The sequence below is a fragment of the Astatotilapia calliptera genome, chromosome 19 (assembly GCF_900246225.1).
Source record: "Astatotilapia calliptera chromosome 19, fAstCal1.2, whole genome shotgun sequence".
In the NCBI taxonomy this organism is placed as follows: Eukaryota; Metazoa; Chordata; class Actinopteri; order Cichliformes; family Cichlidae; genus Astatotilapia; species Astatotilapia calliptera.
Genome location: NC_039320.1, coordinates 8,108,325 through 8,119,316, shown reverse-complemented (window position 1 = coordinate 8,119,316; position 10,992 = coordinate 8,108,325). Strand labels below are relative to the sequence as shown.

The 10,992-nt window shown below is 42.7% G+C and overlaps 1 protein-coding gene across 1 annotated transcript; it reads right to left on the bottom strand.

The window, feature by feature from the left end:
• Nucleotides 1-823: 823 nt before the first annotated feature.
• foxa2 (forkhead box A2) lies at nt 824-3,465 on the bottom strand. The gene is made up of 2 exons (XM_026153016.1): nt 3,094-3,465; nt 824-2,420 (listed from the first exon to the last, which is right to left on the bottom strand). The coding sequence occupies exons 1-2, from the start codon at nt 3,163-3,165 to the stop codon at nt 1,251-1,253; spliced, it is 1,242 nt and encodes a 413-aa protein (XP_026008801.1). The 5' UTR covers nt 3,166-3,465; the 3' UTR covers nt 824-1,250.
• Between the last annotated feature and the right edge of the window lie 7,527 nt (nt 3,466-10,992).

Below are 10,992 nucleotides of genomic sequence, written 5' to 3'. Positions count from 1 at the left end.
GGAGGCTGTTTTATGTGACAATGACACTAATCTTATTCAGTGATCCAAACTTTGCACTGTGCGCGTGCGTGCGCGCGCGCCAGTGTATGTGTGTGAGAGAGAGAGTATGTGTATGTGTGGGAATTTAATAGCTGGCATAATGCATGCATGTAGGCTGCATATAATCTCACCAACTGCAGCTGAAGATTGCGAGATTAAATGGGAACGTGTGCATTTCTGCCTTTGGATCGACTGTGTGGGGTCAATTTTGCTAAAAAAAAATAAATAATTAATTAAAAAAACATTTTAATATATATATTTTTAAATTATCCTGCCGCTTTTTTTCTTTCAAACCTCCTTTTACCTCACTTTAGTTTAAAAATATTATAGAATGTGGCGCACTGGCTACATCTCCTTTTTTCATATAAATATTTGAATTTGTGGTTGGGATTAATGAGCATATATGTGTGTTGTTTACATTTCCTGAATGACAAATTGGGAGCATTGTTCCCGGTTTTATCCAGCAAAGCTATTAATCCAAGCTGACTGTGAGCCTTACGTGGGTAAGAATAAATTCCAGAATTTGAATTAAATAAATAAATACATCGTGAGAAACGTATTTTATGATCCCAAAGATGGATGAATGGATTCGTTTTTGTTATGATAATATAAACCAAAATTGGACTAAATTAATGCCGCCTCAAATTGTATCTTTCTCCTGCAAATTCTCCGTTTGAAGTTCGTTTTTTGGATAAAATCTAATTTTTCCTATAATAATATTAGTAATAATAATAATAATAATAGTAAGAATGATAGTAATAATAAATGGCCCAACACCGTGACATTCAGAAAACAAAACCAATAACACTTTAATATAGATTCTGTTCTTGTCACTACAAGAATACACATATACAAGCCATAAATAGGAATTACACAAATGATTGAACAAATCCAGCGAGGCATTTCGAGTCATTTACGAGTCCAGTTATGCGGACGCAGGCTATTTTACAGCAAGTTGTTGTTGGTTGTCTTTGGGTCCAGTCCTGAAACCAACTTCTGAGCAGATTTCCGTCACATTATCAGTGTTTTTAATCATTAATATCAGCATCCTCTCAAAATAATTAGGCTACTAACAAACTCGACAACTAAAACTGTGGGAAACGTCAAAAATATCTGAAATACATATTGTACACAAAGTCTATACTTTTTCTTTTACAAATGTACAAAGTGAATGGGAAGAAAGTCCACATTACATGAGGGAATAAAAGAGTTTATGAGGAGTTCATAATTGGTCTGGAATAGACACCTTGGTAGTAAGTTGTGTCAGGTATGGATGAAGAATCCAGACCGGCTTTCCCCGCCATGGAGCCCATGGAAAGAGGTCCCGCCATGGGGGAGCCATAGCCGGAGTAATGCATCACCTGCTCGTAAGTCTTTAAGTCCATTTTGTGATGCTGCTGCTCCGAGGACATGAGGTTATTTATGGAGAAAGGGTGGTTGAAGGAGTAGTGGTGCTCCGGCTTCAGGTGGGCTTCGTGCGCAAGAACCGAGTGATGCTGAGACATGAGGTGCTGCCCCTGCGTCACCGGGCTAGCAGCGGTGTGCTCCGGGCTCAGGGCCTGGCTCGTCTTCATGTCCGACAGGGACCTTTTGTGGTCGCTGGAGGAGGAGTTGGAGAGCGGGGACTCGTTGCCGTTGCAGCTCTCCGAGCTGCTGTTGGAGGAGCCGCCGTCCCCTGACTTGCGGCCCGGTTCCTTCATCTTCTTGTCGCACTTAAAGCGTTTCTGCCTCCTCAGGTAGCAGCCGTTCTCGAACATGTTCCCGGAGTCCGGGTGCAGAGTCCAAAACGAGCCTTTCCCCGGTTTATCCGGCGACCTGGGCACTTTGACGAAACAGTCATTGAAAGACAAAGAGTGGCGAATGGAGTTCTGCCAGCGCTGCTGGTTCTGTCGGTAAAACGGGAAGAGGTCCATTATCCACTGGTAGATCTCGGCTAGTGTCAGCATCTTGCTCGGGGACTGCTGGATGGCCATGGTGATAAGAGAAATGTAGGAGTACGGGGGTTTGGCGTGCGTGTAGCTCCTGCGGTAGGTCTTAGGGTCTCTGGACCTGTTGATGTTAGACTGTCCGTATATCGGGCTCATGGCGTTCATGTTTGAGTACGACGTGAGGGCGTTCATAGACGCGGGCTGTGCGGTCATGGGACTCATGCTGGGGCTCAGGGCTGCGCTCATTGCCGTCATCCCTGCGCCCATGCCGTTCATGGCGCCGGTTCCAGGTGACATGCCGGTCATGGAGGGGCTCATGCCCGTGTTGACGTATGACATATTCATGGAGTTGGCCGTCATGTTGGCAGTGGTGCTCATGCCGGACATGCTCATGTAGGTATTCATAGAGTTCATTCCCAGGCCCGCGTTCATGTTGCCAACCGAGGTGTAACACTGTCAGTGAGGGAAAGAGGCATTCGTGAGTTTCATCTGGCATTGCAGCGAGGAATAAAGCGGCACAGTGATTTCTAAACACGGCGAATCGTTATTATTTGAGCCTGATAAAAATCGCCTTATTCATCTCCATAAATAATACTTTATATTTTAAAGCTTCCCGGTTTCGTAAGTGTGAAGTGGCATTGTAGGCGTTTGCTCTCGCGCGAAGTATTTCCTAAAAATGAAAAACAGGGGTGTGTATATTTAACAATATATTTAACGCCAGTATTACAACAAAACATAAATAAATAAATAAATAAAATTGAGGTGACTATTCCTCTTAAAATGTGCAGCCTAGATGAAAATACTACTCGGTGTGCGTGTGTCCACTGAAAAATCTCCCCGAAATCAAACAGCACCCGTGTTTATTGGGTGGAAACCTGACCAACAATAACCCGATTTAGTAGAAACACGTAGAGACTTATGAAATTATAATCCGAGCGAAAAGTTTCTTCCCCTACATGTCAAGCAACTTTGTTAGGATAGTGCGCTGCGTGGAGATGGGGGAGGATTTGGAGGCGCCTCAAGTCAATATTTGATCACAAAGTTAATATTATCTCAGGGCTAATATTGAGTTGTATAAAATGGGATCGGCTTTAGACAGAAAAAAATATATATTTAAGGTACCCACCTCGGGCTCTCCGTAGTAGGTGCTCCAGTCGGTGTGTTCGTGTCCTTCCATTTTAACTGCTCCAAGCATCATGGAGGACTTTTACAAAGCGTCTCCCAGCAGAGGGAAAGCCGAAAGTCTCTCTAATAGCAGGTAACTGGGGACCACTGAGTGTATTTAGGTCGTCGGTCTGTCCCTTCGTCGAAGACTGGAGCATGTGTGTCTTATGGAGCCAGCCGTGAAATGCGTCTGTCAGTGACTGGAGTTCAAATGACGCTCCGTGCTGCTTGTTAACGCTGTGATATAGCTCTGTGCTCTAGGCAAGCCTCCAATCCCTACTTCTACGCCTTGGGCCCTATTTGAATAATCTCCTCGCACCTAGGCGTGAGACTCCTCGAGCATCCCCCCACCCCAATTGTACACCTGCGCTAACTGAAAAGAACAGTTTCATATGAAAAGCTTCATTATAAACTAATCTTATTGTATTTTGGTTGGGGCAGAAAAAGGGGGGGGAGAACTATAAAAGGAATGTTTGGCGCTCTTCCTTGGTGCGCTTTTCATTACGCACATACTCCAAAGTGCTTATTCCACTTCAGCTGAGCTCAAATCATAATCCATTTTATTGCGTTGCATTCAAGGAATTTATTGCCTAAGCCTACATATAAATTTTGACTATTTTACACCGAGAACACCAAAGAACACGAAAACGTTTAGAAATGAAGTAAAATCTCGTTTCAGCAAAAATCTCTACAGAGATTTAAGGCAGATTAAACCATTAACTGATACAGGATTAAATATTATTCTGCCATAGCTCTGTTGCTATATAAATCCAAGAACACGTGTTTATGGCTTACATAAATGATAAGACACAGTTTTAAACCTTTCTGATGTTCACCTGAAGAGGATTTCTCTTTCAGCTTTGCTTAGTCCACAGAAAAAGCAGCGAGATCCGTGTAAATGACCGCAGCATGTTTGATATAATTGGTCATTTTAAACAATATCAAAACTTCCTACAAGCTAAAGTTTACATTTTGTCAGTACTAAAGTCCTTACCTCTTTCCCAACTAATGTAGGTGATATTTGCACAAAGGCACAGTTTAACCTGATTTCTTAACCTGGGAGACCGAATTACTGTTTCTAAATGTTTTAATTAGTGTCGAATACGCCAGGCACAGCTTCAGAGCGCCCTCTCTCGGATGCCACCTCCGACTGGCTCTACTGTCTGTGGCACGTAAAGTCATCCTTTGAACTCAAACGCCCGTTAAAAAAGAAAGCTGCGTGTTTTTTCTTTAGGTTGACTCAAAAGAAGAGATGAAAAATAACCGAAATCAAGAAAAACACGGAAGTGATGACGTTACAGCCCACATTCTTTTATTTAAATAGGTCGTTTGAGAGTGCGCGTGGGTGTATAGGCAGACAGCTTTTTTGATTTTGCTTGTTGGGGGACCTTTAAAGCACGAAACTCCTGTTTTTCATCAGACGTGCAGGCCTGTGTGTTGAGGGCCTCTCATTTTCGCAACCCGTACAGTATTTGTATGACACAAACATCAAGGTGAGGCTGCAGAGCGATGCCAGCCACGTGTCAGTAGTTGTACATCTATTTGACTGCATATTTACGCAAGAGCATAACTATCAGTATAGAGCCCCATTAGTAAAGGCGAGTAAACCTGTCGTGTTGACGAGGGACTAACACAGTCTGCTTAACTTGGAAATGAGATCATGAGAAAAAGCTCTGTGTGTTTGAGGATTTGGGATTGCACCGGCGGAGAGGTGGAAATGGAGAAAGCTGGAGATGGTCAAATCTGCGCTCTCCCGGCTCGACTGAGTTAACAACAATAAGTTTTGTGAAATGTTATTTTTGAAAGGGACAGTCGCTGCAAAATCACAAAACGCTTCAAACAAACAGCCATGTAATATTTGTATATAATAGGGCCTTTATAAAGTGTTGAGGGCGGAAGATTAGGCGCGTTGAATATTTTCGGTGTGAGCTCATTATGGAGTAACTGGATTTCAGAGAAGACATTTTTCGTAGATGTTAAAATATAATTTTTAAAGAGTTTTACAAATATTCTGACGCATTTCTGTTGCATAAATGTGCTAAAAAATCTGATCGTGAATGCTTGCATGGCCAGCAGGTATGTTTGTGTGTGTTACGCAACGATGTGGTGACGCTGAATGTGAAAAATGTTGCATATTTTCTTTAAAAAATTATGAAAACGGATTTAAAAAGGACCTGGATTGGTTCTGGTACCGCTAAATCCATTATATATGAGTCAAAAATATTATTTCATGAAGTGCTTATTATAAAATTACAGAAACAAAAAACCGTGAGGGTTTTAAAAGGGTCCTTGACCTGTGTAACATTATGTTCCTGAACGAGACGTGAAGCTAAATCCATGGTTAATCATCAACTTTCCAGAGTCCTCTGACATGAGTGAAGGTCACATTTTGGAAAAACAAAAAACTCGTGCAGGGCTTTATGCAGATGTATTTTCTATTCAGTGTATTTTGTTTTTCTTCATTATTCTTTGGTGTAGTGTTTGCATCCTCACCCCAGAACAATAACTGGCCTTTTCACAAAAAAAATGTTACCTCCTCTCCATAGCAGACACTACATATCACTCTGACTCTATCTCACACGCTGTACAACTGCAACATTTTTATTTATGACCCACTCTGACTGTGTCAGTGGAATGAGGTAGCCAAAGAAATCACACGGTAAATTTAATATATGGTGGCTGACTTCAGTTTTTAGAAACAGAACACACAAAAAAAACAAGTAAAGAAAAAGTGTCAGCAAAGTAGTGACAAAATGTGGAGAATTTCAGAAATGTGAGCTCCGAAACAAAGTTTAAATGTTCCAGAGAATCAGAACAAGTTCCTCCCGTGGTAGCTTTAATTTGAATTTTAAAAGCCAGAGTAGTTAATCACTGCCTCTTTATGGTTGGTACAGAAAAGATGATTGAATCACCAAAGACTGAAAATCTTGCGTTGCGTTACACTCGGCTTAAATTCAGAAGGTTAATTACACGTGCATGTATATACTTGTAAGCTGGTCTGTTAGTGAATAAAAAATATGCCAAGTATCCATTCTTCTAGCGTAATTATGTAAAACGGGACTAAAAAAAAGCCGCAATATAAAATGAAAATCTTTATCCAAAGATTTCAGAGTCTTTGTGTTGTTTCACACTCAAATTAAAGTAATACTGTAATGCATTTTGCTTATGATTGAGGTTCAGACCATGTAAACCTTTGGGTCAAATACAGGCAGTGTGTTCCCTTCAGTTTAACCTCTGGTTTATTCCATTGACACCAGCTTTAAATATGCACTTTAATAGTTCACTTCAACACACTGAGCAGGGAATCTAATGACCTGACGGTCATTGCTGCAATATGTACAAACCGCTGCCGCGTTTCTTGGCAGTTTTTCTGTTCCCAGCTGAAGCTTTCACAATCCGGCGTGCACTGAAAATGAGGCCAGGACTGCATTGACTTGTACTCATGAGATTGAGTCAGAACACAGCTCAGTGTGTTGTTATAAAATTTATATATTTCCAGTGAAAATTTACTTGAGGCACCTGAAGCAGCAGTGTAGCCCTCTTTCTCCTCCAGTTAGATTTGCCACACTCTTGATTAATTAGCCTTTAGAATGATGGGTGTTACATTTCACACATTTGGGTGTTATTCATTTACTCGTTATGATAAGGGAATCCACTAAGTGGTGAAAATAGTAATGACTGAGTTAAAGAGGTGAAAGCAAAGCACACACGTGGCCCCAAAATGACACCAGGAAGTTTTCTTGGGTGCAGGGCAGGGGGATGGAAACGGATAGATCTCTGCTCGGTGAGAGGAAGGTGGAACATTCCTTCAAACACCCAGGAGCTGTTGGCAGTTATGTGCTAGCTTTAGGTTTCGGCTTTCAAAGTAAGGATTTCTTTCTCAACTGAAATTAAAAGCTCTGCTGAAGAATGCACCTTTTTGTGCCTTTCTACCCTCCTGAGTACACCGAGCCACACAAAACGGCACAGGGCAAAGGGTTAAGCATGTGATTCATCAAAATAAAATTAATAACAAGAGAGTCTTCCTCTTGGAAAGTGCTGGAAAAAAAATGTTTGCAGCCAACTTGCCTGTGGTGACAGTAAACATTCCAGAGCCGGGCTGGAGTTTGGACCTGCCATTATCTGCCACAGCTGTGACAACGCCTGTTGGCTGCAGGTTTGTGGCTGGCCACACTGTGTTTACCTGGAAATGAATCTGAAAAGCGGCCGGACTGGGAAGGCACACAACCTAGCTAAATAAAAACTGAGAGTGGTCATTGCAACGAGATGCAGTGGGAGGCAGTCCAAAGTTATTGCACTGGCCCCAGTGGGTCAGGGCGCAAACACAGGCGTAAACGCAGCAAGGCTGTCCTCAAACACGCACCTTTTGATATTGAGAGGAATGCAGTGAGGAATGCCATTCGATATGTTTTATGTTGACTGTATCCAAGGCATTGTAGATGCAATACTTTCCTCTTGTCATGTTAAAAAAAGAACCTATGTTTACCTCCGGCCTTCATCTGTCAAACAAGGTGACAGTTTATCTATTGGACCACAGGAGTAGAATGAGGAAAATGAAATCCTGAGAGATGGAAGGATCCAATGCACTGAAATAGAATTTTGAGTGTTAATGTTGCTGCAGTTTATTCTTTTGACAGGTCTGGAAATTAATTTGACCGAGAAAAAAAGCTGCTTTATTTGTAATTAATACATGATTTGCAAAAACCTTCTAGATTATATTTGGTTTTCAGGTTGTGAGAGCAGCAAAATAATACAAACTTACTGCTGTATTAAGTGTTTTTAGTTCTTATAGCCGCACACTTAGTGGGTCATATAAGACTGAGACACACGTGGGCTTAAATTATGTTATTTAAATGAACCCAATTTAATCTCAACTGAAAGAAGTACAGGCTGAACCCTGTAACACCAAGTATGTCTTTTCAGAGCTTTTCAGACTTCTACATCATCAGTGTGATATTTTATTTTTCCCCAACCAAAATAAATTGATCAAATTATTTTAAGTAATAAACTGACAAACAAAAAGTGCCAGATGAACAAAAATATAATATAAATTAAAACTCATATATGCAAATAGATATTGAATTTGTCAGAAGGTTCAATAAAAACTTAATTTTCAAAATAAATTTGCATTTTTTGGCAATTATTTAATTGCTCAGGCTTTACAGGGTTGCTGGATATAAAGCTGCAGGTTAAAGGCTAAAATACTTATTTTGAGGGGGGGGGGGGGGGATATATACCCACACTCTGATCAGATGCCACGACTCCTTGTGCTTTCTGAACTTTCTACAAAACGTGGATGGGTTGTGTATTAGAGCCAGAAGATTTAATATCACCAAATCAGCACATTGTTATTCATTAGTGGACCAACTGCAGAGTCAATACACATTTAATCACAGACTGAAGGCAATTAGAACAGGAGGAGAGCCACTGGTGCTATGTTAATTAAAGTGCCAGGCTCCCATGGGAAGCACTGTGTCTAAATATCACTACAATCAAGCCCGTGCAAGAGCTTGCTGTTCACACGCGGCCGCCATGCTGTCAGATCCCTGTCAGTGTGGACAAGAGGGCAAACCTGGCCTCGTGATTAAAAAGTTGCGTATCAGTAATGGTCTTTTTAATCCTAAGTGCCCTCAGCGTCTCACAGGGGACAGACCTCTGGTATCGTCCTTTCCGTGACAGTTAAATGAATTCATCAACTATTTTAATCTCGCGTTGATTTGTGAATGATGTTCAAACCTGCAGCACTGCAGTTGTTGCTGGGAGACCTCTCGAGAAAACACATCTCTGAATCTGAGTGGTCCATTTCCTTTTTCCATCAATCACTCAGTCAGTCAGAGTGAGGTTCAGATCTGCTGCAGTCTTATCTGTATTCCAGGCTGATGGGGAAATTCAAGTTTGGGATTACCTCTGACTGCTGACCCGAACCCATCACAAGCAACCGGCCAGCCGAGCGCTTTCATTATCTTCACGCTCCAAGGCTCCGTACAACAAAATCTTTCTCTCGAGCAAGAAATCGTTACCAGCATATCTAAAACACTGACTGTGCACGCTTTGTTTTGCATACATGAGAAATTAAAAGCTGGCGTTGGGGGGCCGGGGGGTTATTTGTTAGAGAGTCGATATCTTCAGCCTTCTTGCAGGCAGTTGTCTGCTTCCTGTATGGACTAAGGGCCCATCCATATGCAGATGGCTAATTTGTAGTGTTTACAGAGGAGCATAGAGGGGGCTGACAACTCATGAAGAGGTCTGAAAGAGCTGCCTTCGTGTCACCCCAGGAGCCTGGTGTTAAAGCCAGCTCTACCAGAGCAACAGCATAAGTGTCCAATCTGTGTTTGCTTACCCGTGGACACCGATGGCTGAGCCCTGGCCTGGGGCCAATAAATTTTGCCTTTTTTACAGGCTCTGACAGCTAACAGGCCATTGGGAACAGGGCCCCAATGACACAGCCACTCAACAGATTAGCACCTCATCAGCCTCCTGCAGCTTCGAACAAATATGGTGCCTGCCTCCTTAAGGACATAATAAGGCGGCCACATCTGAACAACCCCCCAACAAGAAAGCCCCTTCCCCTCTCCAGCCACAAAACTTCCCGGTCTGGCCACAGCTGCTTCGAGGAGGCCCTGCCCAGCCCCTGAGCCCACCCCTACCCCAATTGCTATGATGTGAGTATTTCAGGTGAGCAAATATTGCCTGAGAGTTCAATGACCGTTCCTTTCAGGGGGGTTGCGTATTGCGCCTGCCTGCTTTGCAACAGGGGCAGCCTACATTTTGCCTCACACAACAACCAGATCTTAGGATGGGTCAGGGGAATTCTCCAGGCACAGCTGGAGTCAGCAAATCAAACATACCTACATAGCTCATCTGCATTTTCCCAGACGAGGAAACCATTCCCGGCTTTCATTTCCTCTCCACAGCTTTTACAACAAAAGGATGACTGGATGTCCTTACAAGCCACCACACACACGGCTTTCACCTCCTTTTTTTTCTCCAATATACAGTCTAAAGTGATGCCAAAGCATTTAATTAACGTATTATACAACCTTTCGGTAAATTTCAATTATTAGTCAAACGGTAAACATGCAGTTGATCTTGTGAAGCACTCCCCACCCGTGTCTCCAATACACACCGGCCTCAAGGTAAAAAGCTCTCTGCGGAGGCATTCATTTACCACCTGGGTCTTAATGTGAAAAGAAGAGGGAAGAGTGCTTTTTGGGAGTGATGCCCTTTACAGAGGACACGGGAAGAAAACCGGAGCAGCGTGGCTAACGGTGGGTTACAGCCTCTTCCAGGCAGAGTGCACTTGACTGATAATACGACAAAGAACATAATGCAGAAACAGGAAAAGATTTCACTTTAATCAGTTTAATATTAAACACCTATCTTGATCATTTCTTTGGCATTTGTGTTTTAGATTATTTATCACAGTCAACATTTACTTAAAGTTCATTATTTGCTGGCCATGGCTGAAAAACAGCTGTGTGAGGACGAAATGCCACACCAACAAGTCCCTCAGATAAAGGCCAAGACCACAGCTAACGAGTACAGGACCAGCCTAGGTAAAGGCTACAGGCCTGTGGCTGCAGCCAGCTGTGTATTGGATCAGAAGATGATGTGTCAGTGCAGAGTGAAGACCACCTTGATCCCCGTTGGAAGTCAAACACAAGTGTGGGTAGTAGTGTCCTGGGAGGCCTTTTCTGCCATCACAGTGAAATAGAACTGGCCCAGAGAGCAAACAAGAGCCATCCTCATCTCTCCCCCCAAGCCCAGCCCGACCTCATCCGGGTGATGGGTTTTTCTGTTGTTCTGTTTGTTTGCTTGTTTGGTCTGAAGCTCATGGATACCCAGCATGGAGCGGAGAGGA